The 15,506-nt window shown below is 32.0% G+C and overlaps 3 protein-coding genes and 1 pseudogene across 4 annotated transcripts; 1 reads left to right on the forward strand and 3 right to left on the reverse strand.

Moving 5' to 3' along the window:
• Window positions 4,352-5,821, forward strand: LOC109351706. 2 transcript variants are annotated; one of them, XM_019593271.1, is made up of 2 exons: window positions 4,352-5,332; window positions 5,429-5,821. In XM_019593271.1, the coding sequence occupies exons 1-2, from the start codon at window positions 4,582-4,584 to the stop codon at window positions 5,548-5,550; spliced, it is 873 nt and encodes a 290-aa protein (XP_019448816.1). In that variant the 5' UTR covers window positions 4,352-4,581; the 3' UTR covers window positions 5,551-5,821. The 2 variants fall into 2 exon arrangements, with proteins under 2 accessions (XP_019448816.1, XP_019448815.1); XM_019593270.1 differs by having other exon boundaries at window positions 4,353-5,821.
• Window positions 7,095-7,839, reverse strand: LOC109352834 (annotated as a pseudogene).
• On the reverse strand, window positions 8,136-9,119 carry LOC109351708 (stress-response A/B barrel domain-containing protein At5g22580-like). Its single transcript, XM_019593273.1, has 2 exons — window positions 8,920-9,119; window positions 8,136-8,608 (listed from the first exon to the last, which is right to left on the reverse strand). The coding sequence occupies exons 1-2, from the start codon at window positions 9,036-9,038 to the stop codon at window positions 8,404-8,406; spliced, it is 324 nt and encodes a 107-aa protein (XP_019448818.1). The 5' UTR covers window positions 9,039-9,119; the 3' UTR covers window positions 8,136-8,403.
• LOC109351704 (tRNA dimethylallyltransferase 2) lies at window positions 10,930-14,661 on the reverse strand. The gene is made up of 10 exons (XM_019593268.1): window positions 14,386-14,661; window positions 14,221-14,300; window positions 14,071-14,139; window positions 13,772-13,844; window positions 13,568-13,689; window positions 13,198-13,272; window positions 12,464-12,874; window positions 11,916-11,991; window positions 11,649-11,812; window positions 10,930-11,393 (listed from the first exon to the last, which is right to left on the reverse strand). The coding sequence occupies exons 1-10, from the start codon at window positions 14,624-14,626 to the stop codon at window positions 11,244-11,246; spliced, it is 1,461 nt and encodes a 486-aa protein (XP_019448813.1). The 5' UTR covers window positions 14,627-14,661; the 3' UTR covers window positions 10,930-11,243.

Raw genomic sequence — 15,506 nt, forward strand, 5'->3', positions numbered from 1 at the left:
TATATGGCCTACTAATTTAACTAAACGAAAAAGGCTGAAGGAATTCTTGGTAACAGAAGTTAATGCAAACATTTTCCAGCTCAAGCTAGCCTGGGGTACAAGATGAAAATGCTTATATGTTATTAAATTTATTGATTTTATTTGCATTTGCAGTGCACTCAGTAATTAACTATCTACGAATTTGTTGAGAGTGACATATAATCTGGAGGAATTTGTTTTATATTCTACTTTGTTAGAGAAAGTTAAAAACTTTAAACTGTCCACGAAAAGAAGATAAAAGAAAAGTTAGCATGCCAAGCTTTATATCTCAGGAAATTCACAAGAGATCATCTATCCTGTACCAAATGCCACAATCTTCTATGTTCTGAATCGATTACTTTTTATTTTTATTTTTTAAATTCTATTTTATTAATATCACAATATGTGATTGGTCTGAAACATGAAATGAGACACATTTAAAATAACGTGATCCATGTAAGTGAATCTTAGATAATGTTTGAAGATATTGAACTTTTTTTTGTACTTACCAATTATTATCACTCTCTCAAATCTTTTTTATGAGTGTAAAACGTCTAAAGATTTATATTAATCACTATATTATTTACCATTTATTTATATTACTTTTTTAAATATTTAATATTAATTAAATATAAATGGTGAATGATATAGTAAGAATGCATAAGATTCATATTGTAGGTGCATATATTTTTTCTACTTTTTTATTACACTTTACTATATGGTTTGAAATGGGAGATGTTGTTATATATACAAAGAATGGTGTCGTTTAACATAAGCAAACTTGAATTTTGATTCATAATGAGGAAACAAGAGCATGCCCTAGGACTAAGACCTTCATGGGTCCATGACCCTAAACAACATGCCCACACACTTGTACCCCTCCAAGTGAAAGTAATGATGCTCCTTCTGCGCTGTTTCATGTTGTCTATGCCAGATTCCTCCATTCCTTATCCATTCTTCCTCATTTAATTCCTCTTCTATCTCATTACATAATTTAATCACAACATATATATATATAACACCAAGTTGTTTTTAACAGCAAGGCTTTTAGATTTTTTTTAGCCCTTTTCAATTTGTACCTCGTTATAGTTAATGATGTTACTATGAACATCACAAATTAATGATGTTCTGGTTTGGTTGGGGAAAACTAATATTAAAGTGGAGTAGGCATAGAAAATGGAAATTGGATCTGTTGACTAAAGCTTTAATAATTATTTTCTTTCCTAACTGCAACCACATGATATTTTGTATTAAATGATGTAACAAGTATACCAGATCTAATTAAAATACTCATACTCCTCTAAAATGACATTAAATAGTCTATTCTGAATTGGAAAATGATATATCTCCTACTATATCCTCCTACCCACAAGAAGATGACATGTGTCACAATAAAATACTTTAATTATTAATGATTGGATTACAAGTGACACAAGTGACATGTGTTATTTTTTTATAGATAGGAAGATTTAGTAGTAGGATATAACAATGCTCTTCTGAATTTTATTATTTTTGAAAGTCAATACATGGAGATAACTAATTAGACAAAGTCATTAGATTCTCAACCAAAAAAATATAGATTATCTACCTCTTATAATATTATTTCCTTTGGTATAAACAATGGTATTCACACATTATGAATACAACTAGTCTTTTTGGACTGGTTGATTATTTCTCTTAACAAGAATTATTTATATAAATCAAAATTTCAACTTTTAACCTAATATAATACTTATACAATCTAATAAACTCATATATCATTAGAACCAAATCCATGGTGGTATATCCCATTTCATTCTAGTGAAACATTGCGTTGGGGAAGGAGTTAGCGGGTCTACAGCAAAATTTATTTTGTGGGCCAACATGTACTGTCATGTATTCATGCCTTCCCCACTTCACTTTTTATTTTGTTGGTTATTACAAGAAAGGGGTAAAGTTTATTTTGGCACCCGAAATAAAGAAAAAGGAACACACCAATCCCATCACATTTCTTCAATGGTACCCTAATATAAGAAGGCAAATTACAAAACTCCCAAATCTCTACCAAAATTTTGAGAGATTGATTCAGACCGGTGCATGGAAAGAGGAAAAAATGAGCAAGGATGTAAATTTAAATTAACAATAACTAATTTAAATGAGCAAGGATGTAATTGTTCAAATTTTAATTTAATGAAAATATAATATGTGACAATTTTTTTATACAAAAAATGTTGCACTTCATTTTACATGAACCCAACCAAAGTGAAAAGTATAGTAAGGAGTATTAATAAACGCCTAATAAATAAAATTAATGCATCTAGACTTCACTCTTAATAATAGGGAAAGGAAACTTCCAAAAAAAAACATTAAAATAACAACGGAAGTAACAAAGTAAAGGGAATTAAACTTATGTCCGTTTGTTGATGAACACTAACGCATGCACCAAATAACTCAACATTTTCTAGTTAACCGTTTATTACACAAATTAAAAGGAAAAGAAAAACAGACCGTGTCGCAGGTAGTGATCAAATAGGAGAGGGATGAAGATCTAATCTTTCCAAATATGTTATCAAATATATCTCAAATCAATTACAATAAAACAAAAATAGATAAAATTATGAATGTTTGATTTTTTAAAATGATATGAAAAGTTATTATTAGTTTGAAACATATTTCAGAATAGACTTTGGAACAACATTTGAAAGGAGAGGATCAACTTTATTGCTAGCACTTTTTCTTTCCTATCTTTTCCATTTTTTAAATTTTATTATTATCTGGCAACACAGATTTAAATACATTAACAATAATATATTATTATAAGATGAGAGAGTGTGTAATGTAACGTGTTAAATGTCAATGAACCTATCAGAAAATTGGATTGCCAAATCCTGCATCCTAGTTATTTACCTTCCTCTGAGTTTCCCCCTTCAGAAAACCAATAAACTTTGAAAATGCAACCTTAAAAAAACTCCATTGATCATAGAGCTTGTGATTTTGATAGAATCCCAAAAACAAAAAAGTCCCTTAAACCCGTTTCTCCATAAAGTTTCGATCTTTGTCATCAACGACAGTTTTTATGCAGACAAAAAAAATGAGAGACATAGTTTCTTGTTTCAGCGAGAACTCAGTAAATGTGTCTCATTCATCATGTTCTAGCTATTCAAAAAACTCTTTCATCTCTCCAAGTGTTACACCTTCAACACAAAACTCGGTTTCCAATGTCTACAAAATTGTCCTCTCCAACCTCAAACAACTCTTGATAACTGTTACTTGGTGTAAGAGTCATTCCAACCAAGGACTCAGCATAAGCTTTGGTGATAATAATCATGACCCTTCAGCTTCAGCACCCTTTAGACTCAACACAAATTCAAGGTTTTTCAGGAAGAAAAAAGGTAGCAAATTGATTGAGTTATGTGATGAGTCAAAAGTTGAAGTTTTCTGGGACCTATCAAATGCAAAGTAAAGTTTATTTTGGCACCCGAAATAAAGAAAAAGGAACACACCAATCCCATCACATTTCTTCAATGGTACCCTAATATAAGAAGGCAAATTACAAAACTCCCAAATCTCTACCAAAATTTTGAGAGATTGATTCAGACCGGTGCATGGAAAGAGGAAAAAATGAGCAAGGATGTAAATTTAAATTAACAATAACTAATTTAAATGAGCAAGGATGTAATTGTTCAAATTTTAATTTAATGAAAATATAATATGTGACAATTTTTTTATACAAAAAATGTTGCACTTCATTTTACATGAACCCAACCAAAGTGAAAAGTATAGTAAGGAGTATTAATAAACGCCTAATAAATAAAATTAATGCATCTAGACTTCACTCTTAATAATAGGGAAAGGAAACTTCCAAAAAAAAACATTAAAATAACAACGGAAGTAACAAAGTAAAGGGAATTAAACTTATGTCCGTTTGTTGATGAACACTAACGCATGCACCAAATAACTCAACATTTTCTAGTTAACCGTTTATTACACAAATTAAAAGGAAAAGAAAAACAGACCGTGTCGCAGGTAGTGATCAAATAGGAGAGGGATGAAGATCTAATCTTTCCAAATATGTTATCAAATATATCTCAAATCAATTACAATAAAACAAAAATAGATAAAATTATGAATGTTTGATTTTTTAAAATGATATGAAAAGTTATTATTAGTTTGAAACATATTTCAGAATAGACTTTGGAACAACATTTGAAAGGAGAGGATCAACTTTATTGCTAGCACTTTTTCTTTCCTATCTTTTCCATTTTTTAAATTTTATTATTATCTGGCAACACAGATTTAAATACATTAACAATAATATATTATTATAAGATGAGAGAGTGTGTAATGTAACGTGTTAAATGTCAATGAACCTATCAGAAAATTGGATTGCCAAATCCTGCATCCTAGTTATTTACCTTCCTCTGAGTTTCCCCCTTCAGAAAACCAATAAACTTTGAAAATGCAACCTTAAAAAAACTCCATTGATCATAGAGCTTGTGATTTTGATAGAATCCCAAAAACAAAAAAGTCCCTTAAACCCGTTTCTCCATAAAGTTTCGATCTTTGTCATCAACGACAGTTTTTATGCAGACAAAAAAAATGAGAGACATAGTTTCTTGTTTCAGCGAGAACTCAGTAAATGTGTCTCATTCATCATGTTCTAGCTATTCAAAAAACTCTTTCATCTCTCCAAGTGTTACACCTTCAACACAAAACTCGGTTTCCAATGTCTACAAAATTGTCCTCTCCAACCTCAAACAACTCTTGATAACTGTTACTTGGTGTAAGAGTCATTCCAACCAAGGACTCAGCATAAGCTTTGGTGATAATAATCATGACCCTTCAGCTTCAGCACCCTTTAGACTCAACACAAATTCAAGGTTTTTCAGGAAGAAAAAAGGTAGCAAATTTCTAGAATTATATGATGAGTCAAAAGTTGAAGTCTTTTGGGACCTGTCAAATGCAAAATATGAAGCTGGATCTGAACCTGTTGAAGGGTTTTATCTAGTGGTTATGGTTGATTCAGAAATAGGACTTGTTATTGGTGATAACATGGCTGAGGAAACCTTTTTCAAGAAGTTCAAAACCAGAACAACACATATTGCCAAAGTTTCTCTTTTATCAAGAAGAGAACATTGTTCAGGTAACACACTTTACACAACAAAAACTCAATTCTGTGACACAGGAACATTCCACGATGTGATGATAAAGTGCAGTGTGGAGAGTGAACGAGGGTTAATAAACTCATCATCATCATCATCATCACCAGTTCTATCTGTTTGCATTGATAAGAAGACTGTGATCTGTGTGAAGAGGCTGCAATGGAACTTTAGGGGTAACCAAACAATCTTTGTTGATGGTTTGCTTGTAGATTTGCTTTGGGATGTTCATGAATGGTTCTTCAACACTGTTTCTTCTTCTGGATATGCAGTGTTTATGTTCAGAACTAGGAGTGGTTTGGATAGCAGATTGTGGTTAGAGGAAAAGACTGCACATAAAGATAAAGACATAGTTGAATTCTCCTTGTTGATCTATGCTAGTAAGAGTTCATAAGGGAAACTTGTTCATCTTACTTTTTTAACCCCATTTTTTCTTGTCAATTTAGTTTTTTATTTGCTTTGTATTTTTTCTTTTGTATTGGAAGGTTACATACCCATTCTATATTTTTTACTCATAGGAAACAAAATGACAACAATGATTTAGGAGTTTCACAAATTTGAGTTATAGCTTATAACTCATGACTGAACAATTAGCTATTTTTAGTCTTCTGTTTGATTTTTTATATATTGTGATCTGTGGAATTTGATTCATTGAATTCTTTGAATGTTGTTAGAGAAGTGTCTTTGTTGCATATCTACCAAACATGAACATGTAGTCATAGGAAAAATAAAGCAAAATATCCAAATTGTTTATGTAAGTTCTAATTTGATTATTTCTTTCTTTTCAAGAATCTTATCAAGAAAAATATGGTAGCTAAACTAGCTTTTGGTATCATGACATGGATATAAACGAAAACTTACTAAAACGGTAATTGAAGATTTTGATTGCCATGGTTGATGAGAATCTTATGAATATGAGTGAACAATGTCAACTTTGTAACTGTAATCTTTCTTCAAGAAAACGTTTCTTAAATGATAATAACCGTCCAATAATGAAGGCAAGTACACATGGAGCCTCTAGGAATTTACAGAGCATTAAATCATGAATTAACTAGAGGGGACAAAATAACATCTTTGGGGAAAAATATGAGATGTCGTCTCAAATGATGTTTTATTTTCTGTGTATGTCATCAATTAGAATGTTATTTTTTCTTTTTAAAATTTTTCTTTCTTTTATTCATGTGATAATATATAATTGTACCATAATAGAAAAATGAGACACCGTTGAGAATATATGATCCCTATCTTTGTTAGGTTGATCACTTTCATATGAAGTTTCAACATTTTAAATAATCAGTTTGTCTTTACTGGCGTGGTGGAACCTTTGATAATGCCTATGATGGTCTCTTCATCTGTTCTCAGATGCCATGACATGACTACTACCTGGTCCCTTTATTTCTCAAAGTTCATTGCCAGAAACAAAAATGATTACCAACCACTTTGTGGTTCATGGCATGGTAAAAGAAATAGCACCGAAAAAAAACAATGAATGTAGTAATGTGGAAAATTGAGGCATTTCTGCTTTGGATATATTCTCCTTATGTATTTAACTTATATTCATCATCTATCTTAAAATTAATTGGACTGTGGGAGCAATTGTCTAATATGTAAATGAGAATGATGCAGCAAATGAGAGATTTCTAAGATCCATTAGGAATTATATATGGAAAAAGATTAAAATAACCCTAATAAATACATATTCTAACACCTACTTAAGATGATTTTAATTTCCATCTTTGGATACTATTCTGGTTTCTTCTTTGTTCATAATAAAGTGCAAAAATACAAAACAAAGGTGTGAAGATGCCTTAAGTATGTACCAACTACCAACAGTGTCATGTTTGGATTTTATTTACTTTTCTTTTTGACCGAGTATATAATTATTTATTACCTAAGAGTATGTTTCCATTATGCTTTACATGTTAGGATGATAGCATCTTAGAACAGTTCTTTACTACCAGCAGGTTTTATGGACCTGGCCTTGATGACTTTGTTTGGTGCAAAATTATCATCATAACAGTCACTGAACCAGTTCATACCATTCCATATTTTCCTACTAAAACAAAGGGGAAGCAAACTAAAATCTTTGTACAAATGTTCAGGATGAAAATCCTTGTCCACTTTTTGTAAATCTTCAACAACTTAACATGAATAAGGATTTTTGTCTTGTTCCTGAATCCTAAAAGGTGAGAGGAAGCAGCTCCACATTTATATAAGTCTATGCAGTTTGGCATAAATGATGGAACAAGATCTCTTTTGCTTGAGCATTTGAAGAGAATAAGCGAGTTAGGATCGGGAGGAAAAGGGAAACCAGTGTGAGTGAAGAAGAGCAAGATGAGTGTAACATTGTTAATAGTTTAGGATTATAGTGAACTGAAGAAAGTTGGAAAAGGCCAAGGGATATTCTAGATTAGAGATTCTGAGATCTGCATATAGAAGAATTTTGATTCAAGAAAGGTGTTTGAGTTCTGATATTCCCAACAGTTTTTTGTATGATCATGATAGCCTATAGAAGAACCTAATATGGCATTGAATATGAGCAAAGATTGGAGAAAATGATGTTCCTTGAATGACTTCATGATCAGTGCAAGGAAAATGTTTTCTCAATCTAATTGAATCTTGATGGATTTCTTTCAAGATTTTACTAGATAAGAAGGCTTAATGCTAAGAGATTGAGAAAACACTACATCCAAATTGTTTTCCAAGTTGGCCCCTTGGTGGAATTAATTACTTTTCTTTTTCCTTCTTTTTTACTTTCACTAGAAAAATGTCACATTGTTTTTTGCAATCTTTGAGCTTCAAAGTTCATATTTTCTTTCTGATCACACTTCATTGAGTATTGTTACTTATTTCCAATCTTTCATCATGCTATGCATGATTCAAATTCTTTTCACCATTGACAATCATTCCATACCCTCCTAAAGTTGTTCAATCCTAAAGGGCTCCATTTAAACAATAATTATTCTTTCAAGGCAAAGCAACCAAGTTAAATTAAAGAGTTCTTAATTGAATTTGAGGCCAAGAAAATGTGCTGATACATATAAGAATGTAGTGAAAAATGGGAGGGAAGTAGTATTACCAAATACCAACTCCTAAAACATTCCATAATTAGAAGGGAAAATAGCTTATAAAGTTGAAATTGCATAACTGGTAGGAACAACTCATAACAGACTACAAAAGTAGCCAATGCACACTTATGCATACACTTTAAAGATGGAAACTTTAATTCCTTGAAAATCTTCTAGGGTCATTCTGATGCAGATGCTTTGACAGGATTGGAAGAAAAATCCAGCACCACAATGTTCTCAACAGCAGGTGAAAATAATTTAGAGAATTCAATATGATCTGGATGAGACTGAAATACATTGAAGTCCTCTTTCCCATTGAAAGTCATCAAGAAAGCATGAGTGAAACCTTGCCTCAGCATCTCATGGCTTTCAATGTCCTTTCCCCTGTTAATAGAAATGCAAGCATATATGATACTAATTAAGCGAGATTTGTTTATGGTAACAACAACGAGGTTAGCTACATGGGTCGAACTTAAAATTCTATATGATGCCGAAAATAGGTTGAAGGACTATACAATCATTGAATTGGTTGTGCTTTTATTTGCTACATCATATAAGTTCTTTGTGCTTTTGAGGTCTAGAACTACTTTCTACCCCAGTTAAGGTAACACAACAAATAAATGCACAAATTAAGGTCTTAACTACTAAGGGGAGGAACATTACTATATCTGAATTGAAACAAATTAAATGCATACCATTCAAAGGACTTGACATGCTCAATCCCTGAGATCATCTTCTCCAATCCTTGGACAAGCTCTTCAACTGCCACACTATCCTTGAACTTAACAATTACATAGTGATTGAATGCCCCCATGGCTACAATATTCCAATAACACCTATGAACCAAAATAAGGTACTAGCAGCCTAATATATATGCACACAAAAAACTATAATAATATGCACAATTTGCCTGTCAATACTCATTACACCCATATTAATATATACTCTGACCAATCAGTTCAATAGGAATCAGTCACCTAATTAGTTTCAACTTGACCGATTTAAACATAAAACTAACGACTCGGTATGGATCAACGAGACAACAATATTTTTTTAACTCTAAAACCACATTGTTTTGAGAAGAAATAGTTTGGTTCTTTCAAATTATTCTACTGATTTTTGTTATTTATTAGTTAATGTTGTGACAAAATCTTAATTGTCTAATTAAGTTTTTAAATTTATTTGTGTGTTTTTATTGTGATTAAAGCGTAAAATTTATATTTTTAATGTTTTTAACTTGTTTATGATATTTAATAATAAGTTGTTTAATTAGGTAGAGGTTTAATGATAATGTTTTAAATTTGGCTATAAAATGATCAAATAATACTAGTTAACAAAATAGTTTAATAATCCATTGGTCCAATCAATAACCCAATACCATTAATGAGTTGATAATAAGTAAGAGTTTAATAACTTTGCTCACCTCATTTGTGTCTAGTACACTACCACTGTCAGATCCTGATGGGCCATGTCTCATTTCACACACAGTGATAGTCAATTACCAAATAAAGTTGTAGGAGACAGCATCTACAGCTTAATTTTAGGAAATGTTCTACTTTCTTTCATGAGTAGACCCACCAGTGTGCAACTTCTTATGTCCTTCCTATAGTAACATTTGTCTGTTGCAATTGTCCTTCCCATAGTGTTTTCCTCTCTATAAGTTTGAATTATGGGTTGGGCTAATTCAGTGTAAGTCAGAAAACATTATGATATCATATGCAGAAAATTAAAAGCAGTGCTATTTCCTGGACTTTTCTCCATGTCCTAGCCATGTGCATCAACAAGGTAAATTATGGAACTTTAACACAAATATGCATGAATGACACCATGATGTGCCTTACCGTTAAGGAATCTTAACATGATGTCTAATCCACTGATACATTTTCTGATTGCTAGAACTTGCCTTTCACATACTATTTTATCCAAATAATAATATTATTTTTTATTTTGATTTTCCTTTAAAATACACTAATTCTAGTAGAACATGTGACTTCTCACCTTAATTTGTCATTTTTATAATTCTTAAGGAAAAGTCGCCCTCATAATATGTAATCAAAGTTAAGGAAAACTGAAAAATTGCACTACTTAATAAATAGTTGTGTTTTTTCTGTTTGAACAAGGAGGCTTAAGTCTTGGAAAGTTGAGAAGTAGCCCTCATAGTGTGCACAATGTTTTTTAAAAGAAAAAAATAACTTAAATACGTCACATGGTAGTGTGACTTTTATAAAATTTCATAATAACCACTGTCCCTCTCTGCTCTCAGCTACTCCTACCTCCCTCTCTGTCCTTTTGAATAGTTCTATAATTAACCATCTATGAAGGTTTTGTTTTAACAATGTATTTTTTCTGTAGCATATTTCAGAAACTTATATCCTTTACTAATGGATGAAGAGACCTTGTTCATGTGACACAAACAAGCGAAAGCATGATCTGCTCTCAATTAATTATAAATATCTTTATCAAATGAGCTGTCTAGCCAGTGCTTTGTTAGATAAAAGGAATCCACGCCTCTTTTGCACTATTTCCCCTTTTCAATGAAATAAATTCATGAATGTAATATCTATGTATTATCAATATAAAAATTTATACATAATCGATACATCAACTATGATATAGTGAGTGTATAAAACTCATACATTGTCAGTGTATATATTTTTTCTCACTTAATTTATTAAATAAAGGAAGATGTTAATCTCAACCAGGCAAGAAGCATAAATGAGTAACTTTATATTGAAAAAGTAAAGAATTTATTACTACAAGTACTAATGAATTTAGTTTAACATATGACCCTTACCTATACCTTAATTTAACTCCTTATCCTCAGCAGGTTAACATATGACCCTTAAATAAAATAGGAATTAAAAAATTGAACGTCACACCACATGAGTTTAAAAAGAAAATTACTCATGTGACACGATATGGAATTGTATGGTGTCAATGACATAAACTGAGGTACTTGATCTTCTTCATGCTAACTGCTAAGCAGAGTCAGCTGCAGATTTAGAAGATATCTTGTAAACTAGTTGCATTCAGAATACTCCAGCTTTTGATCCACGAAAGTAAGACCCCGTGCCTTGCTCTTGAGATTAGAAACACGTTTTCGGTGCCCACGACCTTGTTTGTGTTGCTCCCATTCATGTGATCCTCTAAGCACACGATCTCCACAGGCCTGTCAATAGGAAGGAAGCTCATCAAAAAACAGAATATGGTGAATTGTTTGCAATCTGCGGCCCAGATTTGCATCAGGGCATCAAATCAAAAGCAATGCCATGAAATCTAGAGCTAGAACTGGCCATGAGAATCACTCCATTTCCCCTTTCCCAATAAAAAGATGTGATTGAAGGGTGGTCAGTGAGCAAAACAATGAAGATGTTATTCTTCTCATAAGAAAGCGGCTAAAGTCACATTCTAAAACGTATCGGACCTTGCATATGAATTGAGTCCAGAGGTCCCTTTGGATTATTTTCATCCCAGTCAAATTAGACAACTCAACGGTGGATGCCCAGCTTTCATTCTCACTCAGGAAAGATCTAATTATCTTCATGGCAGATTCAACCACTTGGCTAGCCCATACATCATCCGATTTGCCTAAAACATATAATAAGCACATCAATGTAATGAAGGATACATCAAAAATCATTTGATAACAATAAAGTAAAAATAATACAGGAACTAAATTAAGGCAGCATACTTGATATTGATTCCGTTGAATCAACATAGTGTATGTTCCAACCAAACAGTGTTTGCAGTCGGTTGAGCATCCTTTTCTGTCATGAAGAAAGCTTTCATATCAATCTCAAACTTGCATATTTCTGTACTAATTCAAGTCAACTCCATGTAAAAGGGTTTAGAAACTGTCATAAATGCTTCATTTCATATTTAATTAGCTATATTATTTTCTCTTCTCTTCATTAAAATGATCTTTTAGCCACAATATGCTACATTATAGAAGAGACATCATAATTTATTTTGAATGTGTGAAGGAGATCGGTAGAAACACCAGTAAGGAGAGTAAATCAAATGAAGGTTATCCAATTTCTAGAGATGGAGAGACCAAGAAAAACCACAGGCAAAAATATTAAGAAAGATTTGGATATCAATGTATTGTCAAAAGAGCATGATGGCATATTGGCATCTTTTGATTCATGTAGCCGATGCCGCTAAGTGTGACTAAGTCTTGGTTGTTGTTGTAATGCTTGTATGAGAAAATCACATACAAAAATCGAAATTAATTTTTACCTGACGACGAACAAGTCTCCGGGTATTAACTTTTACTTTTTCAATTGCTTCTTCCAAAAGAATTATGGATTTACTATCAGAGGAAGATTTCAACCACTCCACCAGATTACCATCAGACAGTGTCTCACCGATTTCTGTGCTGGACCCCTCAGTCAATTCCTTCTCTTTTTTGCTAATGTCTTCAACAACACAAGTTTTAAGAACAGGCTCAAATTCACGGACACCAATGGCTTGCCGCAAACCTCTAGTATAATCTGCTTCCAAATTGTGCATGTCATAGACTTCATTCAGTAATCCAGCATCCATCATGCAATCTACCCTCTCCTCAACATATCTGTCGAGTACAGGGAGAGATGCATCCACGCTTATGAAACAGCAATCATATCTTAAGTTATCAACTTGACCCCACTTCTGCCCTGGCACAAGCAAGACAAACATTATTTAAGAGAAAATAAAATCAGAAGACATGTTGGAACAAAACACATGGGCGACTAAACATCCTTCTTCCATTTCTGTTGTGTCGGCAAGCAATCTTCTTGAAGCCAACATCAATTATTTTCCAATAGAAGGATAAAATATGTGTGACGTGGGAGACAGTGATTAGTGAGGTATGAAAGCAATTAACTAACAATCCATAAATTGAGGGAAAACGTGATCTGTCAAAGCATATATGGACTAAGGGAAAAGTGAAAACATTGAATTTGAAATGTCAGAGAAAATAACAATTAACGAACCTCTGCTGCCTTTCCTTGAAAAACTTTGCTAGGAAGAACACCAGTACGAGCATACAAGCTAATATATTGGTTTATCTGAAACAAAAAATAGACACATGACTAGCCGTGTCAGCCACAGTTGGGCAATTTATATATTTTTTTCATAAATGAGTTGAGCAGGTACATTGCTTCTAATGGATGGAAACACACCGAAACATCAAGTTGCCCCTTAAAAATATAAGAATTACAATAAAGGAAAAAGGCTGTGCAAGCGTCATACATAACATAACAGAAAAGCATCACAGAAATGTTACCTATGTAACTCTAACTATATAAATAAATAGCCTTTGCATAAGTCTCAGGAAGGATAATAATGAAATGTCACTCTGACCTTTCTATGGTTATTTGGGTGGATTCTATTTGCTGCAACTGGATCAATATCTTTAAGCAGGTTATAACTATCATTTGAAGAGTCATTTTCAGCAATGAAACTGCTATCAGACTGTGTAACACCTACAAAATCAAAGAATAAAATATATGGCAAGTATACACAAACTGAACGGGAAAAAAGTTAGAGCCCTGAATAGCAATTTACCAGGCAAGTCGTCCAAACAGCTTTCATTCATATCTTCTGCCAAATCATCTAGAAGAAACAGACTCACGAGAGCCTAAAGAAGATAACAGTCAAAGGTGTAAAATAAGAAGTAAAATGTAGAACACATAACTTGCATAAGCACATGAATATTATTTGAATAATCCTACAATCTCCCTCGCCACTTTACTTGAAAAATCCAAACCCATAGCCGAATATTATTTCACAAAGTCGCAAGTGTTTGATGGCTAACAATAACACTGACCAATTGAAAGGTGCATATGAGTAACAAGTATCCGAACCTGGATATAGTAATTTGTACCTCCAACAATAACAGGCAAGTGATGGCGATCCAATATGTCATCAATGATCTAAACAAAATTAAGAACAAAAACATGACTCTTGATTGAAACAAAGAAAGTGGAGTAATTAAAAAAAGAGGAATAACTCACAGGAATAGCAGAATCTCGAAACGCTTTAGCAGTGAATTCTACGTTTGGGCTTACAGTACCCAACAAATGATGAGGCACACCTAGAAGGAGTGAACGAGATTTCAAATAAACAAAAACCTAAATTGAGGAATAATCAGGTGCGGGGAAGGGTATGGTGGAACCTACCATTTTGTTGTGAGAATGGGATTTTATTGGTGAGAACATCGAGACCACGGTAGAGTTGCATGGAATCAGCGTTGATAACTTCGATCGGGAAATAGGAAGCTAAATCGACGGCAAGTTTGGATTTTCCGGAAGCGGTGGGTCCCGTGATGATAACGACCTTCGGCTTCTTCATCACTCTTCCTTCGCCATTGTCGTTAGGGTTTGATGTTACAGTGCGCTCGTCCATACCTAACATTTCCATCCAATGCTTTCGCACAGTGCTAATCTATTTGCCTCGGTGATTTCTACATATCAAAATCAATAAAAAAAATGGTTTAATTAAATTTTTAATCCCTCAAAAGTTATTATTTTCGCCTCGATCATTTTTTAAAATACTTAGTCGAGTGTAGAATTACAGTGGTTTTCTAAAGACTTGTAAAATTTATCAAATTATAACACATTAAACTATCAACTAATAATTATAAATTGATAGCTATTATAACTGGTTTTTATAATTTTCTTAGATAAACTAATATTTATTTATTTACATAATTGATTAAATCAATTAATATTTATAAAATAATAAAAGAAATAAAAGTAAATATTATATGTCTATTTTAGTTATAATTTATGTTACAACTATTTTTATAGAGTGCAACTTATAACTAATTTCACAACTTTAAGCTATAAGCTTACAATATAATTACTTAAATTATAAACTTAATTAACCCTAAAAAAATTAACTCAAGTTGTTAGAGTTGAATTTATAATAGTTTAGGAATATATATTTTACTTTTGACATAATCTATTTTTTACTTTAGTTTAAGATGTCTAGTCTCTTATACATCATTGAACTTTTAAGATTTTCATATTATTTCATTTTGATAAATTAAGAGCATACTCATCATATTTTTTACTAAAACGTTGGTTTAATGATTTAATGTATGTTTCATTAAATTTCTAAAAAGTAAAAATAAAATGTTTAATTTATGTAAGTAACATTTGTTTATAGAGTAATCACACATTTTGAATGGTAATTATTAATTAATTTTATAAGATGCGGAGATATATTTGATTATACTCAAAAAAATATTCATTATTTTATTTAGATTTCTTTTTAGTGGAAGTATCTAAACGAAAAA

Source organism: Lupinus angustifolius, chromosome LG07 (genome assembly GCF_001865875.1).
Source record: "Lupinus angustifolius cultivar Tanjil chromosome LG07, LupAngTanjil_v1.0, whole genome shotgun sequence".
In the NCBI taxonomy this organism is placed as follows: domain Eukaryota; kingdom Viridiplantae; phylum Streptophyta; class Magnoliopsida; order Fabales; family Fabaceae; genus Lupinus; species Lupinus angustifolius.